At 43.3% G+C, this 18,374-nt stretch overlaps 1 protein-coding gene across 2 annotated transcripts in view; it reads right to left on the bottom strand.

Annotated features, from left to right (window-relative positions):
• Positions 1–16,518, bottom strand: part of mapk6 (mitogen-activated protein kinase 6) — a 35,755-nt gene extending 19,237 nt beyond the window's left edge. For both annotated transcript variants that reach the window (XM_061974677.1, XM_061974678.1), the window contains exons 1-3: positions 16,354–16,518; positions 6,536–7,261; positions 6,155–6,472 (exon numbers count right to left, since the gene is read on the bottom strand). In XM_061974677.1, the coding sequence (XP_061830661.1) occupies positions 6,155–6,472; positions 6,536–6,772 (555 nt within the window). In that variant the 5' untranslated portion in view covers positions 6,773–7,261; positions 16,354–16,518. The remainder of the gene's footprint in view (positions 1–6,154; positions 6,473–6,535; positions 7,262–16,353) is intronic.
• Between the last annotated feature and the right edge of the window lie 1,856 nt (positions 16,519–18,374).

Here is an 18,374-nt window from a genome sequence, read left to right as displayed (position 1 = left end):
ACTTTCCAACAGTGATCGGGCTCAGCTGTGCCTGTTTCAGACCTGGTTAGGTCTGAAACACAATGACTCAGAAGGTGATGAGTTCACTTGAAAACAAGCCTGGTTAGGTCTGAAACACGAGACCACTGCTGGTGCTATCAGCATTCTCCCTCCCCCCCCACCAGCATACCACCATTGTTATCACAGACAGACAAAACACAGTTGGAGAGGAGCCGCTTAGTTAAGAATCAGGCCGACTATAGGACTTTGGCAAAAACTAACTTAAGAATCAGGCCGACTATAGGACTTTGGCAGAAACGAACTTAAAGGCCTACTGAAATGCAATTTTCTTATTTAAACGGGGATAGCAGGTCCATTCTATGTGTCATACTTGATCATTTCGCGATATTGCCATATTTTTGCTGAAAGGATTTAGTAGAGAACATCGACGATAAAGTTCGCAACTTTTGGTCTCTGATTAAAAAAAAGCCTTGCCTGTAGCGGAAGCAGCAGACGAGTAGCGTGACGTCACAGGTTGTGGAGCTCCTCACATCCGCACATTGTTTACAATCATGGCCACCAGCAGCGAGAGCGATTCGGACCGAGAAAGCGACGATTTCCCCATTAATTTGAGCGAGGATGAAAGATTTGTGGATGAGGAAAGTGAGAGTGAAGGACTAGAGGGCAGTGGGAGCCATTCAGATAGGGCAGATGCTGTGAGAGGCGGGTGGGACCTGATATTCAGCTGGGAATGACTAAAACAGTAAATAAACACTAGACATATATATACTCTATTAGCCACAACACAACCAGGCTTATATATAATATCAATCAATCAATCAATCAATGTTTATTTATATAGCCCTAAATCATAAGTGTCTCAAAGGACTGCACAAGCCACAACGACATCCTCGGTACAGAGCCCACGCCACAAATTTAAACCGCATAACAAACACCTCCCCCCTCCCGTCCATATAACCCGCCAATACAACTCAAACACCTGCACAACACACTCAATCCCACAGCCCAAAGTACCGTTCACCTCCCCAAAGTTCATACAGCACATATATTTCCCCAAAGTTACGTACGTGAGACTTTTTGAGACTTTTTTTAGTAGGTTGCACAGTGAAGTACATATTCCGTACAATTGACCACTAAATGGTAACACCCGAATAAGTTTTTCAACTTGTTTAAATCGGGGTCCACTTACATTGATTCATGATACAGATATATACTATCATATATACTATCATAATAATACAGTCATCACACAAGATAATCATCAGAACATTGAATTATTTACGTGACATGCACATAGCGGCACGCACGTACGGGCAAGCGATCAAATGTTTGGAAGCGTACTCACGGTACCGTGTCTGCGTATCCAATTCAAAGTCCTCCTGGTAAGAGTCTCTGTTATCCCAGTTCTCCACAGGCCAATGGTATAGATTGACTGTCATCTTTCGGGAATGTAAACAATGAAACACCGGCCGTGTTTGTGTTGCTAAAGTCGGCCGCAATACACCGCTTCCCTCCTACAGCTTTCTTCTTTGCTGTCTCCATTGTTCATTGAACAAATTGCAAAAGATTCACCAACACAGATGTCCAGAATACTGTGGAATTTTGCGATGAAACAGACGACTTAATAGCTGGCCATCATGCTGTCTCAAAATGTCCTCCACAATCCGCGACGTCACGCGCTGACTTCATCATACCGAGACGTTTTCAGCAGGATATGTAGCGCGAAATTTAAAATTGCACTTTAGTAAACTAACCCGGTGTTGCAATGTTAAGATTTCATCATTGATATATAAACTATCAGACTGCGTGGTCGGTAGTAGTGGCTTTCAGTAGGCCTTTAAGTATCAGGCCGACTATAGGACTTTGGCAAAAACTAAGTTAAGTATCAGGCCGACTATAGGACTTTGGCAAAAACTTAGTTAAGATTCTGCCAGACTATAGGACTTTGGCAAAAACTTAAACAATAGTCCAACCACGACCAAGGAGAGTTTCACATTTCTACTAACATTCATACTGGAAATACAAACCCCAAAAGCAGTGAAGTTGTCACGTTGTGTACCGTATTTTCCGCACTATTAGCCGCACCTAAAAACCACAAATTTACTCAAAAGCTGACAGTGCGGCTTTTAACCCGGTGCGCTTTATATATGGATTAATATTACGATTCATTTTCATAAAGTTTCGATCTCGCAACTTCGGTAAACAGCCGCCATCTTTTTTCCCGGTAGAACAGGAAGCGCTTCTTCTTCTACGCAAGCAACCGCCAAGGTAAGCACCCGCCCCCATAGAACAGGAAGCGCTTCTTCTTCTACTGTAAGCAACCACCCGCCCGCGTAGAAGAAAAAGCGCGCGGATATACCGTACGTTTCATTTCCTTTGTGTGTTTACATCTGTAAAGACCACAAAATGGCTCCTACTAAGCGTCAGGGATCCGGTTCATGAAAAGACGCAATCTCTCCATCCGCACACGGATTACTATTTCACAGCAACTGATATTCCTGTGAACCGCACTGTGGATACAACGGGAGCACGTACGGTGAATATTCGCACCACAGGGAATGAGAAGTCATCCTTCACTGTGGTTCTAGCTTGCCATGCTAATGGCCAGAAACTTCCACCCATGGTGATATTCAAAAGGAAGACCTTGCCAAAAGAGACCTTTCCAGCCGGCGTCATCATAAAAGCTAACATTATTAAAGTTTGACTGACCTATCTGACTGTTTTTTTGACATTCCTTTAGCGCAGTTAGATGCGGCTTACAACACCGGGCGGCTTATAGGTGGACAAAGTTTTGAAATATGCCGTTCATTGAAGGCGCGGCTTTTAACCCAGGGCGCCTTATGGTGCGGAAAATACGGTAAATGGTAAATAAAAAGAGAATACAATGATTTGCAAATCCTTTTCAACTTATATTCAATTGAATAGACTGCAAAGACAAGATATTTCATGTTCACACTGAGAAACTTTCTTCTTTTTTGCAAATATTAGCTCATTTGGAATTTGAAGCCTGCAACATGTTTCAAAAAAGCTGGCACAAGTGGCAAAAAAGAGTGATAAAGTTGAGGAATGCTCATCAAAGACTTATTTGGAACATCCCACAGGTGAACAGGCTAATTGGGAACAGGTGGGTGCCATGATTGGGTATGAAAGCAGCTTCCATGAAATGCTCAGTCATTCACAAACAAGGACGGGGCGAGGGTCACCACTTTGTCAACAAATGCCTGAGCAAATTGTTTAAGAACAACATTTGAGCAAATTGTTTAAGAACAACATTTCTCATGCAGCTATTGCAAGGAATTGAGGGATTTCACCATCTACACTCTGTAATATCATCAAAAGGTTCTGAAAATCTGGAGAAATCACTGCATGTAAGCCATGATATTACGCACCTTGGATCCCTCAGGTGGTACTGCATCAAAAAGCGACATCGGTGTGTAAAGTAAGTAAGTGCAAGTTAAAACTCTACTACGCAAAGCCAAAACCATTTTTCAACAACACCCAGAAACGCTTCGCTGGGCCCGAGCTCATCTAAGATGGACTGATGCAAAGTGGAAAAGTCTTCTGTGATCTGACGAATCCACATTTCAAATTGTTTTTGGAAAATGTGGACCAAAGAGGAAAATAACCATCCGGACTGTTCTAGAGTGAAAGTGTAAAAGGCAGCATGTGTGATAGTATGGGGGTGTATTAGTGCCCAAGACATGGATAACTTACACATCTGTGAAGGCACCATTAATGCTGAAAGGTACATACAGCTTTTGGAGCAACATGTTGCCATCCAAGCAACGTTATCATGGGCGCCCCTGCTTATTTCAGCAAGACAATGCCAAGCCAGGTGTTACAACAGCGTGGCTTCATAGTAAAATAGTGCGGGTACTAGACTGGCCTGCCTGTAGTCCAGACATTGCAAATGTGTGAAGGCTAAAATATGAGAAGGGAGACTGTTGAACAACTTAAGCTGTACATCAAGCAAGAATGGGAAAGAATTCCACTTCAAAAATGTGTCTCCTCAGTTCCCAAACCTTTACTGAGTGTTGTTAAAAGGAAAGGCCATGTAACACACTGGTAAAAATTATTTTTTTGCAATGTGTTGCTGCCATTAAATTCTAAGTTCATGATTATTTGCAAAAATAACAAAGTTTCTCAGTGTGAACATGAAATATCTTGTCTTTGCAGTCTATTCAATTGAATATAAGTTGAAAAGGATTTGTTGTATTCTCTTTTTATTTACCATTTACACAACTTTACTGCTTTTCTACTTTGTACTACAAAAGTGCAGTGAAGCCATTTCTAAGTACAGTGGGCTAATTCAGATCTTCCCAGCAAACCAGACGTGGATGGCTCCTCCCACAGGATGAGTCATGTGACAATAAGTATGAGGTGACTCTCCAACAATAAAGATGTTGAGTCAACACAAAGGAGTGGGCTATGGATGAGGTGGTGCCAAGCAGTCACGTGGTCTCCCTTCAGACAGACTGATGACTAATGTGGGACACATGTGATTGGCCGTCTCACAATGAATGGAGAAGAGAGGCTTCAACATCACACCACCAAGCAGGCCTCACATACAATTCTTTTATTATGGTGACAACACACCAGTGGCTACAATCACACACCAGTGGCTACAATCACACTCCAGTGGCTACAATCACACTCCAGTGGCTACAATCACACTCCAGTGGCTACAATCACACTCCAGTGGCTACAATCACACACCAGTGGCTACAATCACACACCAGTGGCTACAATCACACACCAGTGGCTACAATCACACACCAGTGGCTACAATCACACTCCAGTGGCTACAATCACACTCCAGTGGCTACAATCACACTCCAGTGGCTACAATCACACTCCAGTGGCTACAATCATACTCCAGTGGCTACAATCACACACCAGTGGCTACAATCACACTCCAGTGGCTACAATCACACTCCAGTGGCTACAATCACACTCCAGTGGCTACAATCACACTCCAGTGGCTACAATCATACTCCAGTGGCTACAATCACACTCCAGTGGCTACAATCACACTCCAGTGGCTACAATCACACTCCAGTGGCTACAATCACACTCCAGTGGCTACAATCACACACCAGTGGCTACAATCACACTCCAGTGGCTACAATCACACTCCAGTGGCTACAATCACACTCCAGTGGCTACAATCACACTCCAGTGGCTACAATCATACTCCAGTGGCTACAATCACACACCAGTGGCTACAATCACACACCAGTGGCTACAATCACACTCCAGTGGCTACAATCACACTCCAGTGGCTACAAGCACACTCCAGTGGCTACAAGCACACACCAGTGGCACACCTGGCTACAATCACACACCAGTGGCTACAATCACACACCAGTGGCACACCTGGCTAAAATCACACACCAGTGGCACACCTGGCTACAATCACACACCAGTGGCACACCTGGCTACAATCACACACCAGTGGCACACCTGGCTACAATCACACACCAGTGGCATACCTGGCTACAATCACACACCAGTGGCACACCTGGCTACAATCACACACCAGTGGCATACCTGGCTACAATCACACACCAGTGGCATACCTGGCTACAATCACACACCAGTGGCATACCTGGCTACAATCACACACCAGTGACATACCTGGCTACAATCACACACCAGTGACATACCTGGCTACAATCACACACCAGTGGCACACCTGGCTACAATCACACACCAGTGGCACACCTGGCTACAATCACACACCAGTGGCACACCTGGCTACAATCACACACCAGTGGCACACCTGGCTACAATCACACACCAGTGGCACACCTGGCTACAATCACCCACCAGTGGCACACCTGGCTACAATCACACACCAGTGGCTACTTTGAACCTTGGACAACCGTGACAAGAACAAACTACTTGTTATTTACCAACAGCAGCTTCTTTTTACGAAATGAAAGACAGCGGTTTGTGTTGAAATCAAATATTGCAAATGTGGATCATTTTCCCTGAGAAGGGAAGCAGAAGCGGTACCACACGGAACCACATCCCGTCTGCTTTACTTCCTGCTGGGAATACCAGCACATTAGTGGGTGATAAACACCACTAACTCCCGACCTTGTGGTACAGTGTTGTGGACCATGCCTGCTGATGTCCTTGCCAGTCTTACCTTGTGGGAGTAGTGGGGGTCCATGATGCGGGCTAGACCAAAATCCCCAATCTTCAGCACCAGGTCCTCTGTGTTGACAAAGAGGTTTGCGGGCTTGAGGTCACGGTGGAGCACATTGGCAGAATGGATGTACTTCAGCCCCCTGAGGAGTTGGTACATGAAGAGCCTGGCATGGCCTTCGGACAGGAGGCCTCGATCCAGCACCTTGCACAGGTCGGTCTCCATGTACTCCTGCACTATGTAGACCGAGTTGACTTCAGTCAGGGACACCACATCTTCAGTTAGCCTGCGACCGCTGGGGCCCAAAGTTTCAAAGACCTAGAAAAAAGCAGAGGTCAGCAAAGTATATCCCAGTAAAGTCAGCCCTGGCACAGGAATTACCTTGACTATGTTGTCATGGTCCAGGCGTCGTATGATTTTAATTTCTCGCAGGGCATGCTTGACACTCTGGGGATCGGTCAAGATAATCTTCTTCACAGCCACTCGCTTGTCACAGTCGGTGTCAACTGCTGAGAAGACCATGCCGTTTCCTCCGTAGCCAAGAGGCTTCAAATCCATGTATCGAGAGCCCAGGTCAAAGCCGTGGATGTTCATTAGGGACTCAAACTTCTCTGCCATGTTGACTTTTAAGGCTCTTGCACCAAACCTCACTAATGTTCGGTCTGGAGCTTTCTCAACTATGGTCAACGCTAGCAGATGACCCCTTCAAACTGCGCTAACGGACCCCCACGACCAGGTACTCCCTGTGCAGTTGCCACGGTCAGATACCGGACACTTTGGCCTTGTTTAACTTGCTTTTCATCTTGAATGACCACAGATTGAAATGTCCAACTCCACTCCTGGGGATGGATACTTCTTGGAATGAAATGGCAATGTTAGGCTCGAGAAGCATGGAGTTGCATCCTCACAGTGTAGAACTGGTCCTGAGCAGCTTCATGGGATTTTACTGACTTTTGATTCAATGGTTCCGAAAGACTATCCTGATCCTGACAAAATGGTTTAGAGCCTGACCTTTAGATTGGAGTTATTGGTTAGCCTCAATGATCAGGTGGCTCAAGCTCGCCACAGTCGCAATCGAAACTATCCTCCATTTTAGTAGGCAACAAGCTGAAAGACAAGGGAACAGAAGGAACAGACGTGTCTTTAGAAGTAAATAAAAACAACTTGGATAACATTTTCATGTATTTAGCAAAGTCTTCATTGTCCCGTCAATAGATGAAGTCCTGCCACAAAGCCTCTGAATCTTTTATTTGCATACAATGTACAATAACACATTGGACTCACTCCATCCAGCTGTATAATCACTGGCCATACAGCAATACATGATATCAGTCTATTACCCGATGATATCAGTCTATTACCTGTATAATCACTGGCCATACAGCAATACATGATATCAGTCTATCATCTGATGGTATCAGTCTATTACCTTCTATGTTAGCTACATGTCTTTCATTCTCATGTCTATTTTCTGCTGCAGCTGTGACATATTCTGTAATATTGTACATGATCATTGTTATATATTGTAGATATGATATCAACATGTTGTCTGTACATCTGTGTTGGCCCTGTGATGAGGCGGCGACTTGTCCAGGGTCTACCCCTCTTTCCTTGTCCAGGGTGTACACCGCCTTCCTTGTCCAGGGTGTACCCCGCCTACCTTGTCTAGGGTCTACACCGCCTACCTATATTATGTCAGACCCACTCGACATCCATTGCATTCGGTCTCCCCTAGAGGGGGGTGGGGGGGTGACCCACATATGCGGTCCTCTCCAAGGTTTCTCATAGTCATTCACAACGACGTCCCACTGGGGTGAGTTTTTCCTTGCCCTTATGTGGGCTCTGTACCGAGGATGTCGTTGTGGCTTGTGCAGCCCTTTGAGACACTTGTGATTTAGGGCTATATAAATAAACATTAATTGATTGATTGATACCTTGTCCAGGGTCTACCCCGCCTACTTTGTCCAGGGTCTACCCCGCCTTCCTTGTCCAGGGTGTACCCCGCCTACTGCCCCAATGCAGCTGAGATAGGCTCCAGCACTCCGCGAACCCCGAAAAGGAACAAGCGGTAGAAATGGATGGATATTATAATAATATATCAGTATATATTATATACTGTATATATAATATGTAAATATTACATATGTTATATTGCTACTACGGTACATTTTTAGTCTACTTTATACCTGCATTACCCTTTCCATCCTTTGTAACTGAGCTACTGTGTGTAACAATCTCTCTTGTGGATCAAGAAGTTGTCTGAGAGAAAGACAAGCATTATTGACCTACAGTCAGAGAAAGTTTTGTGGACAGATGAGACCACAATTGACCTTTTTGGTCATAATTCCACTATGCGTGTTTGGAGGAAGAAGAATGATGCGTAGCATCCCAAGAACACCATCCCTACTGTGAAGCATGGGGGTGGTAACATCATGTTTTGGGGGTGTTTTTCTGCTCATAGGACAGGACAACTGTACTGTATTAAGGAGAGGATGACTGCAGCCATGTATTGTGAGATTTTGGCCAAAAACCTCCTTCCCTCAGTCAGATCATTGAAGATGATCTTCCAACATGACAATGACCCAAAGCACACAGCCAGGAAAACCAAGAAGTGGCTTGGTAAGAACCATATCAAAGTTCTGGAGTGGCCTAGCCAGTCTCCAGACTTAAATCCAATTGAAAATCTTCGGAGGGAGCTGAAAGTCTGTGTTACTCAGCGACAGCCCAGAAACCTGACGGATCTAGAGAAGATCTGTGTGGAGGAGTGGGCCAAAATCCCTCCTTCAGTCTGTGAACTACAGGAAACATTTGACCTCTGTAATTGCAAACAAAGGCTACTCTACCAAATATTAATGTTTGTGTTCAAATACTTATTTTCAGCTTTATCACGCAAATAAATTGTGGAAAAAAAATCATAGATTGTGATTTCTGGATGTTTTCTTTTTAGGTTCTCTCTCATACAGTGGAAATGCACCTACCATGAACATTTCAGACCCCTCCATGATTTCTAAGTGGGAGATCTTGCAAAATAGCAGGGTGTTCAAATACTTATTTTTTTCCACTGTGTATATATATATATATATACCGTATTTTCCGCACTATAAGGCGCACCGGATTATTAGCCGCACCTTCTATGAATTACATATTTCATAATTTTGTCCACCAATAAGCCGCCCCGGACTAAAAGCCGCGCCTACGCTGCGCTAAAGTGAATGTCAAAAAAACGCTGCGCTAAAGTGAATGTCAAAAAAACAGTCAGATAGTTCAGTCAAACTTTAATAATATATTGAAAACCAGCGTTCTAACAACTCTGTCCCAAAATGTACAAATGTGCAATCACAAACATAGTAAAATTCAAAATGGTGTAGAGCAATAGCAACATACCGGTAATGTTGCTCGAACGTTAATGTCACAACACACAACACACAAAATAAACATAGCGCTCACTTTCTGAAGTTATTCTTCATTCGTACCGGTAAATCCTTCGAATTCTTCGTCTTCGGTGTCCGAATTGAAAAGTTGCGCTAGCGTGGCTTCCAAAATGGCGGGCTCCGTCTCTTCGAAATCATCGGATTCAGTGTCGCTGTTGTTGTGCAGCAGTTCTGTGAATCCTGCCTTCCGGAAAGCTCGGACCACAGTTGTGACAGAAATATCTGCCCAGGCATTTACAATCCACTGGCAGATGTTGGCGTATGTTGTCCGGCGTTGTCTGCCCGTCTTAGTGAAGGTGTGTTCGCCTTCGGTCATCCATTTTTCCCACGCAGTTCGCAGTCGTGATTTGAATGCCCTGTTGACACCAATATCCAGCGGTTGGAGTTCTTTGGTTAATCCACCCGGAATGACGGCGAGTGTTGTATTTGTGTGCTTCACTTGTTTTTTGACACCATCTGTGATGTGGGCGCGCATAGAGTCATATATCAACATGGACGGAGCAGCGTGAAAAAAGCCACCCGGCCGCTTCGCGTAAACTTCCCTTAACCACTCGCTCATCTTTTCTTCATCCATCCATCCCTTCGAGTTAGCTTTTATGATGACGCCGGCTGGAAAGGTCTCTTTTGGCAAGGTCTTCCTTTTGAATATCACCATGAGTGGAAGTTAGCATGGCAAGCTAGAACCACAGTGAAGGATGACTTCTCATTCCCTGTGGAGCGAATATTCACCGTACGTGCTCCCGTTCCACAGTGCGGTTCAGTTGCTGTGAAATACGGTAGTAATCCGTGTGCGGATGGAGAGATTGCGTCTTTTTATGACCCGGATCGTTTAGTAGGAGCCATTTTGTGGTCTTTACAGATGTAAACAGGAAATGAAACGTACGGTGATATCCGCGCGTTTTTTCTTCTTCTTCCGGGGGCGGGTGAAGCGCTTCCTGTTCTATGGGGGCGGGTGAAGCGCTTCCTGTTCTATGGGGGCGGGTGCTTTCCTTGGCGGTTGCTTGCGTAGAAGAAGAAGCGCTTCCTGTTCTACCGGGAAAAAAGATGGCGGCTGTTTACCGAAGTTGCGAGACCGAAACTTTATGAAAATTAATCGTAATAAAGCGCACCGGGTTATTAGGCGCACTGTCAGCTTTTGAGAAAAATTGTGGTTTTTAGGTGCGCCTTATAGTGCGGAAAATACGGTATTATATATATATATATATAAATATAAGTGTATACATATATATATATATGTGTGTATATATATATATATATATATATATATACACAGTATATATATATGTGTGTGTATATATATATACAGTGTATATGTGTGTGTGTGTATATATATATATATACACAAAAATATATGCACATACACACATATATACACACACACACACACACATATACCGGTATATATATATATATATATATATATGTGTGTGTGTGTGTGTGTAATGTTAGCTAGTGACTAGTGTTAGCTAGTGACTATGACTAGTGTTAGCTAGTGAGAAGGGTTAGCTAGTGACTAATGTTAACTAGTGAGTACCGTATTTTCCGCACTATTAGCCGCACCTAAAAACCACAAATTTACTCAAAAGCTGACAGTGCGGCTTTTAACCCGGTGCGCTTTATATATGGATTAATATTACGATTCATTTTCATAAAGTTTCGATCTCGCAACTTCGGTAAACAGCCGCCATCTTTTTTCCCGGTAGAACAGGAAGCGCTTCTTCTTCTACGCAAGCAACCGCCAAGGTAAGCACCCGCCCCCATAGAACAGGAAGCGCTTCTTCTTCTACTGTAAGCAACCACCCGCCCGCGTAGAAGGAGAAAAAGCGCGCGGATATCACCGTACGTTTCATTTCCTTTGTGTGTTTACATCTGTAAAGACCACAAAATGGCTCCTACTAAGCGTCAGGGATCCGGTTCATGAAAAGACACAATCTCTCCATCCACACACGGATTACTATTTCACAGCAACTGATATTCCTGTGAAATGCACTGTGGATACAACGGGAGCACGTACGGTGAATATTCGCACCACAGGGAATGAGAAGTCATCCTTCACTGTGGTTCTAGCTTGCCATGCTAATGGCCAGAAACTTCCACCCATGGTGATATTCAAAAGGAAGACCTTGCCAAAAGAGACCTTTCCAGCCGGCGTCATCATAAAAAGCTAACTCGAAGGGATGGATGAAGAAAAGATGAGCGAGTGGTTAAGGTAAGTTTAAGTTTACGCGAAGAGGCCGGGTGGCTTTTTTCACGCAGCTCTGTCCATGTTGATATATGTATGTTTGTGATTGCACATTTGCGTACATTTTGGGAGTGAACAGAGTTGTTAGAACGCTGGTTTTTAATATATTATTAAAGTTTGACTGACCTATCTGACTGTTTTTTTGACATTCCTTTAGCGCAGTTAGATGCGGCTTACAACACCGGGCGGCTTATAGGTGGACAAAGTTTTGAAATATGCCGTTCATTGAAGGCGCGGCTTTTAACCCAGGGCGCCTTATGGTGCGGAAAATACGGTAGTGTTAGCTCTATTAGCTAGATTCCCGGGCGCGGCCACCGCTGCTGCCCACTGCTCCCCTCACCTCCCAGGGGGTGATCAAGGGTGATGGGTCAAATGCAGAGAATAATCTCGCCACACCTAGTGTGTGTGTGACAATCATTGGTACTTTAACTTTAACTTTAGTGAGTAATGTTAGCTAGGGACTAGTGTTAGGTAGTGACTAGAGTTAGCTCATACCTGCCAACTTTTGAAATAAAAAAAACCTAGTAGCCAGGGTCCAGGGGCCGCAGGCCCCGGTAGGTCCAGGACAAAGTCCTGGTGGGGGGTTCAGGCTTCGCCCCCCCGACGCAAAATGATTATTAGCATTCAGACAGGTTAAAATGTTGCTAAAACCATCACTTTTCTATCAGTCACAGTGACTTTTCAAAACAAAAATATTACAGCAAAAATCATATGGGTTGATTGACATGTTTATTCTGTAAGCTAACTTCAATAGTTTGAAATTATTTTGACAGTTAATGCCAGTTATCCTGTCAACCTTTCACAAGACTTCAATTTGTTCATTGAAAGTATAAACAGTATAAACACTTTTTACAGTAAACAAATGGTAAAACAGTACTAAACAATTCCATTAAAAAAAGAATTGGTGTCATTATTAACTTTCTGTCCAAGCTTGTATAATCTACTGCCTTGTTCAATTGTACAAAATATTCTGTGCCTAAAATTCACATTTCTATCACAATTATCATACTGTAAACATGGTAAGCTAACTTCATTAAAATTAATAGTCCTGTCAATAGCATGGAATTACAATTCAAATGTAGTTTTTTTGTAAGCCTTTCAAAAGAATTCAAAATATGAAAAATTAATGAAAATGAATTGAAGCCATCAGACACTTGAAAAGTGGCACATCACATCTCTAATGTAATCATTTGAACTTTTCAACAGAAATAGCACTGCAAAAATATTAAGGACATACTTCTGTATTTTGGTAGTTATGCTGTCAACATTTAACAAGATTTCTTCAACTTGGACTTGAAAGCATAAATAGTATAAACACTTTTAACAGTATAACAGTACTAAACAATTCCAATAGATAACATTGGTGTCATTACCTTTTTGTGGCTAAAATCCAAATTTAGCAACGGCATTAGACTTGTGTTTTTTTGTCCCAACGTGGTCTTTTACATCGCTAATTCCTCCGTGTCCGATCGAAAAATCTTGTCTGCACAAGGTGCAATTCGCGTAGTTTTCACCCTTTTTGGAACGGATAATTATTCCCGGATAGGCTTTTGAATATTCTTCACGGAATGACTGCAGTTTTCTTTTCGGTTTAAGACTCGTTTGCGATTTTTCTCCGGCTGATTCCATGATCGTCCGCTCGTTTGGAAACAATGGCAACTGGTGCCTCGTGCTTGGCAGCGGTGCTATAAATAGCCTCGCGCATTTAAAAAAAAATAAAAAATTTTAATTAATGAAAAAACTTATTTTTTATCACTGCAACCGTAACCCGGAATAGGTTGATGAAAACCGTACTAATTACGGGAAAACCGGAGTAGTTGGCAGGTATGTTAGCTAGTGAGTAATGTTAACTAGTGGCTAATTGTAGCGAGTGACTAATTTTAGCTCGTGAGTAGTGTTAGCTCTATTAGCTAGTGAGTAATGTTAGCTAGTGAGAAGTGTTATATAGTGACTAATGTTAGCTAGTGAGTAGTGTTAGCTATTAGCTAGTGAGTATTGTTAGCTTGAGACAAGTGTTAGCTGGTGACAAGTTAGCTAGTGACCAATGTTAACTAGTGAGTAGTGTTATCTATTAGCTAGTGAGTATTGTTAGCTAGAGACTAGTGTTAGCTAGTACGTAATGTTAACTAGTGAGTGATAGCTATTAGCTAGTGAGTAATGTTAGCTAGTGAGTGTTAGCTATTAGCTAGTGAGTAATGTAAGCTAGAGACTAGAGTTAGCTAGTGAGTAATGTTAACTAGTGAGTGTTAGCTATTGGCTAGTGAGTAATGTTAGCTAGTGAGTAATGTTAATTATTGAGTGTTAGCTATTAGCTAGTGAGTAATGTTAGCTAATGACTAGAGTTAGCTAGTGAGTAATGTTAGCTAGTGAGTGTTAGCTATTAGCTAGTGAGTAATGTAAGCTAGAGACTAGAGTTAGCTAGTGAGTAATGTTAACTAGTGAGTGTTAGCTATTGGCTAGTGAGTAATGTTAGCTAGTGAGTAATGTTAATTATTGAGTGTTAGCTATTAGCTAGTGAGTATTGTTAGCTAGAGACTAGTGTTAGCTAGTGACAAGTTAGCTAGTGACCAATGTTAACTAGTGAGTAGTGTTAGCTATTAGCTAGTGAGTATTGTTAGCTAGAGACTAGCGTTAGCTAGTGACTAGTGTTAGCTAGTAAGTAATGTTAACTAGTGAGTGATAGCTATTAGCTAGTGAGTAATGTTAGCTAGTGAGTAATGTAAGCTAGAGACTAGAGTTAGCTAGTGAGTAATGTTAACTAGTGAGTGTTAGCTATTGGCTAGTGAGTAATGTTAGCTAGTGAGTAATGTTAATTATTGAGTGTTAGCTATTAGCTAGTGAGTAATGTTAGCTAATGACTAGAGTTAGCCAGTGAGTAATGTTAACTAGTGAGTGATAGCTATTAGCTAGTGAGTGTTAGCTATTAGCTAGTGAGTAATGTAAGCTAGATACTAGAGTTAGCTAGTGAGTAATGTTAACTAGTGAGTGTTAGCTATTGGCTAGTGAGTAATGTTAGCTAGTGAGTAATGTTAATTATTGAGTGTTAGCTATTAGCTAGTGAGTAATGTTAGCTAATGACTAGAGTTAGCCAGTGAGTAATGTTAACTAGTGAGTGATAGCTATTAGCTAGTGAGTGTTAGCTATTAGCTAGTGAGTAATGTAAGCTAGATACTAGAGTTAGCTAGTGAGTAATGTTAACTAGTGAGTGTTAGCTATTGGCTAGTGAGTAATGTTAGCTAGTGAGTAATGTTAATTATTGAGTGTTAGCTATTAGCTAGTGAGTAATGTTAGCTAATGACTAGAGTTAGCCAGTGAGTAATGTTAACTAGTGAGTGTTAGCTATTAGCTAGTGAGTAATGTAAGCTAGAGACTAGAGTTAGCTAGTGAGTAATGTTAACCAGTGAGTGCTAGCTATTGGCTAGTGAGTAATGTTAGCTAGTGACTAGAGTTAGCTAGTGAGTAATGTTAATTATTGAGTGTTAGCTATTAGCTAGTGAGTAATGCTAGCTAATGACTAGAGTTAGCCAGTGAGTAATGTTAACTAGTGAGTGTTAGCTATTGGCTAGTGAGTAATGTTAGCTAGTGACTAGAGTTAGCTAGTAAGTAATGTTAATTATTGAGTGTTAGCTATTAGCTAGTGAGTGTTAGCTATTAGCTAGTGAGTAATGTAAGCTAGATACTAGAGTTAGCTAGTGAGTAATGTTAACTAGTGAGTGTTAGCTATTGGCTAGTGAGTAATGTTAGCTAGTGAGTAATGTTAATTATTGAGTGTTAGCTATTAGCTAGTGAGTAATGTTAGCTAATGACTAGAGTTAGCCAGTGAGTAATGTTAACTAGTGAGTGCTAGCTATTGGCTAGTGAGTAATGTTAGCTAGTGACTAGAGTTAGCTAGTGAGTAATGTTAACTAGTGAGTGCTAGCTATTGGCTAGTGAGTAATGTTAGCTAGTGACTAGAGTTAGCTAGTGAGTAATGTTAATTATTGAGTGTTAGCTATTAGCTAGTGAGTAATGTTAGCTAATGACTAGAGTTAGCTGGTGAGTAATGTTAACTAGTGAGTGTTAGCTATTGGCTAGTGAGTAATGTTAGCTAGTGACTAGAGTTAGCTAGTAAGTAATGTTAATTATTGAGTGTTAGCTATTAGCTAGTGAGTAATGTTAGCTAATGACTAGAGTTAGCTAGTGAGTAATGTTAACTAGTGAGTGTTAGCTATTAGCTAGTGAGTAATTTTAGCTAATGACTACAGTTAGCCAGTGAGTAATGTTAACTAGCGAGTGCTAGCTATTAGCTACAGAGTAATGTTAGCTAATGACTATAGTTAGCTAGTGAGTAATGTTAGCTAGTGAGTGTTAGCTATAGGCTAGTGAGTAACGTTAGCTATTAGCTAGTGGCTAATGTCCGCAGACAAAGGCGCGTAGTTGTTGTTGGCAGATTAGCCGACTACGTGGTGAAAGCAGCACAAAGCCAGCGTCGGTTAACTTCTTCAACACGACGGCCGTGGATGTGAAAATGATTTGGGAGTACTCACAGCGCGTATTCGTCGCATCGGAGCCCGGCTGGCGTCAGTCTACGCGGCCCAGCTTGGAGTGCGCTCCGCTCCCCGAGCTTAGCCGATCCGATGCGGTCGCCATTGAGGATGGGCGGAGCTTGGAAAGGCGCAGTGACGTCACTCAGCTGCATTCAGGGACGGTAGAACAACTCACTATCACTCAGCTTCTCTCCTGACACTGACGTTATTATATACTGACTGTAAGTCGGTGACACTTACAGTTATACTCTTAATTCACCTTATCAGTGTAGTCACGAGAGCCGAGTCGAGAGCTGGTGTGGACCTTTATTTACACACACTGAGAACAGAAGTACAAGCCACCTGGGTCTCCCCCTGGTGGTCACTGGGTGTAACACAGTGCAGACAAAACCTAAAGCTCAATACACAACATCCATCCATCCAGGGCCGGCCCGCGGCATAGGCCGTATAGGCAAATGCTAAGGGCGCCGTCCATCAGGGGGCGCCACGCCAGTGCCACAAATGTTGGAGGAAAAAAAAAAAAAAAGTTGGTACTATTATTTCTAAATACAAAAAATAATCCCACGTTAATTAAAATGCAAAGTAAAGCCTATATAATAGAAATATTATTTGTTACAACATTACGCACTGTGTGCCCCCTCCCTTCCCGTATCATGACTCTTTTTGGACGTCACCACATCAAAAAATCAACACAAGATGTCAAAACGGCCAAAACTGTCAGGTGCCCAGGGAAGAAATAAGAGAGAAAAGAAGAGGAGGAGAAACGAGAAAAGACAGAGGTAGCAGGTAGGTAACGTTAGCCTACATGAAATTATTTGTCTGTTACAGAATGTGATAGTAACCTGGCTTTTTAGCATTAAGCTAATGTTACATGAGTCGGCAATTGCTAATCAATAAATAGCTAGTGTAACAAACAGTTCAGGGTGTCCCAAGTTACCGGAGTGTTAGGTAAGGAGAAGGAGTTTTATCCCTCCAGAGTTGCCGTAGGGCTGTGATGTAAGAGGTCTATAAGTGTGGAGTTGACATTAAAGAAGTGGTGGAGAACGGACCTGCTCTCATGACTCCCATTTATTATTTTATTATTATATTGTATCAGTACATGGAATATGCGAACCCAGAACACTCGGTTACATTGGTGGCAGCGGTGGGATTTTAACCGCTGTGTTAAAAAAAAAAAAAAAGATGAAAGTGTTACACGGGACTCGTGAGTTTCCAGTTAGCTGCTAAGCTTCCTGGCTATTTTGCGGACACGTGGTGTGGTGACGAGGACCCTTTTAAGCCCGGCGGGGCGCTGTTTGACGGACACTCACACGGCGTGAGTGTCGGGAATGGACTTGGCCGCTCCCTTCACCGGCGACAGGAGCCAGAGTTTCTCAGCTGGACAGAGACAATTGATAGACCGCTTTGGGGCCAGCCTATCGGCGCGTGTGCGTTCTCCGGGGGAGAACTTGGGGATGTTTGCTATGGACGTTAGCCGGCTGGTTACGGAGGCGTTCTTGGCAATCTTACTACTGGCCCTTCATGCTGAAGGACATCCGATTGTGGTGTGAGCAGTGCGGAGCGTGTCGGGCCCGCCGGTCCCTTGGGGTCCCCGTGGGTGGGTCCCAGATTTGTCGCCCCTCCAGAGGGTGGCCATGGATATTCTGGAGTTGCCCATAAGTCCCCGTGGGCGGGTCCCAGAATTGTTGCCGTCCTTCCAGAGGGTAACCATGGACATTTTGGAGTGGCCCAGAAGTTCCCATGGGGTGGTCCCAGGTTTGTCGGCCCCTCAGGAGGGTGGTCATGGACATTCTGGAGTGGCCCGTAAGTCCCATGGGGGGGGGTCCCAGGGTGGTTGCCCCCTTCCAGAGACTCTGCCGGCACCACTAGATTGTACTTTATTGATTCCTTCACTGCCTATAACCCCAAGTCTGAGGGCATGATGGCGCGTCACAATCGGACTATCTCGCAGGGGTTGACTGGGGCGACCTCCTGCGCACAATTGAACTATCTCGCAGGGGGCGATTGGAGCGACCTCCTTC

This window comes from Nerophis lumbriciformis, linkage group LG15 (assembly GCF_033978685.3).
Source record: "Nerophis lumbriciformis linkage group LG15, RoL_Nlum_v2.1, whole genome shotgun sequence".
Classification (NCBI taxonomy): domain Eukaryota; kingdom Metazoa; phylum Chordata; class Actinopteri; order Syngnathiformes; family Syngnathidae; genus Nerophis; species Nerophis lumbriciformis.
The sequence above is the reverse complement of the archived record's forward strand: the minus strand, read 5'-3'. Positions and strand labels throughout refer to the sequence as shown.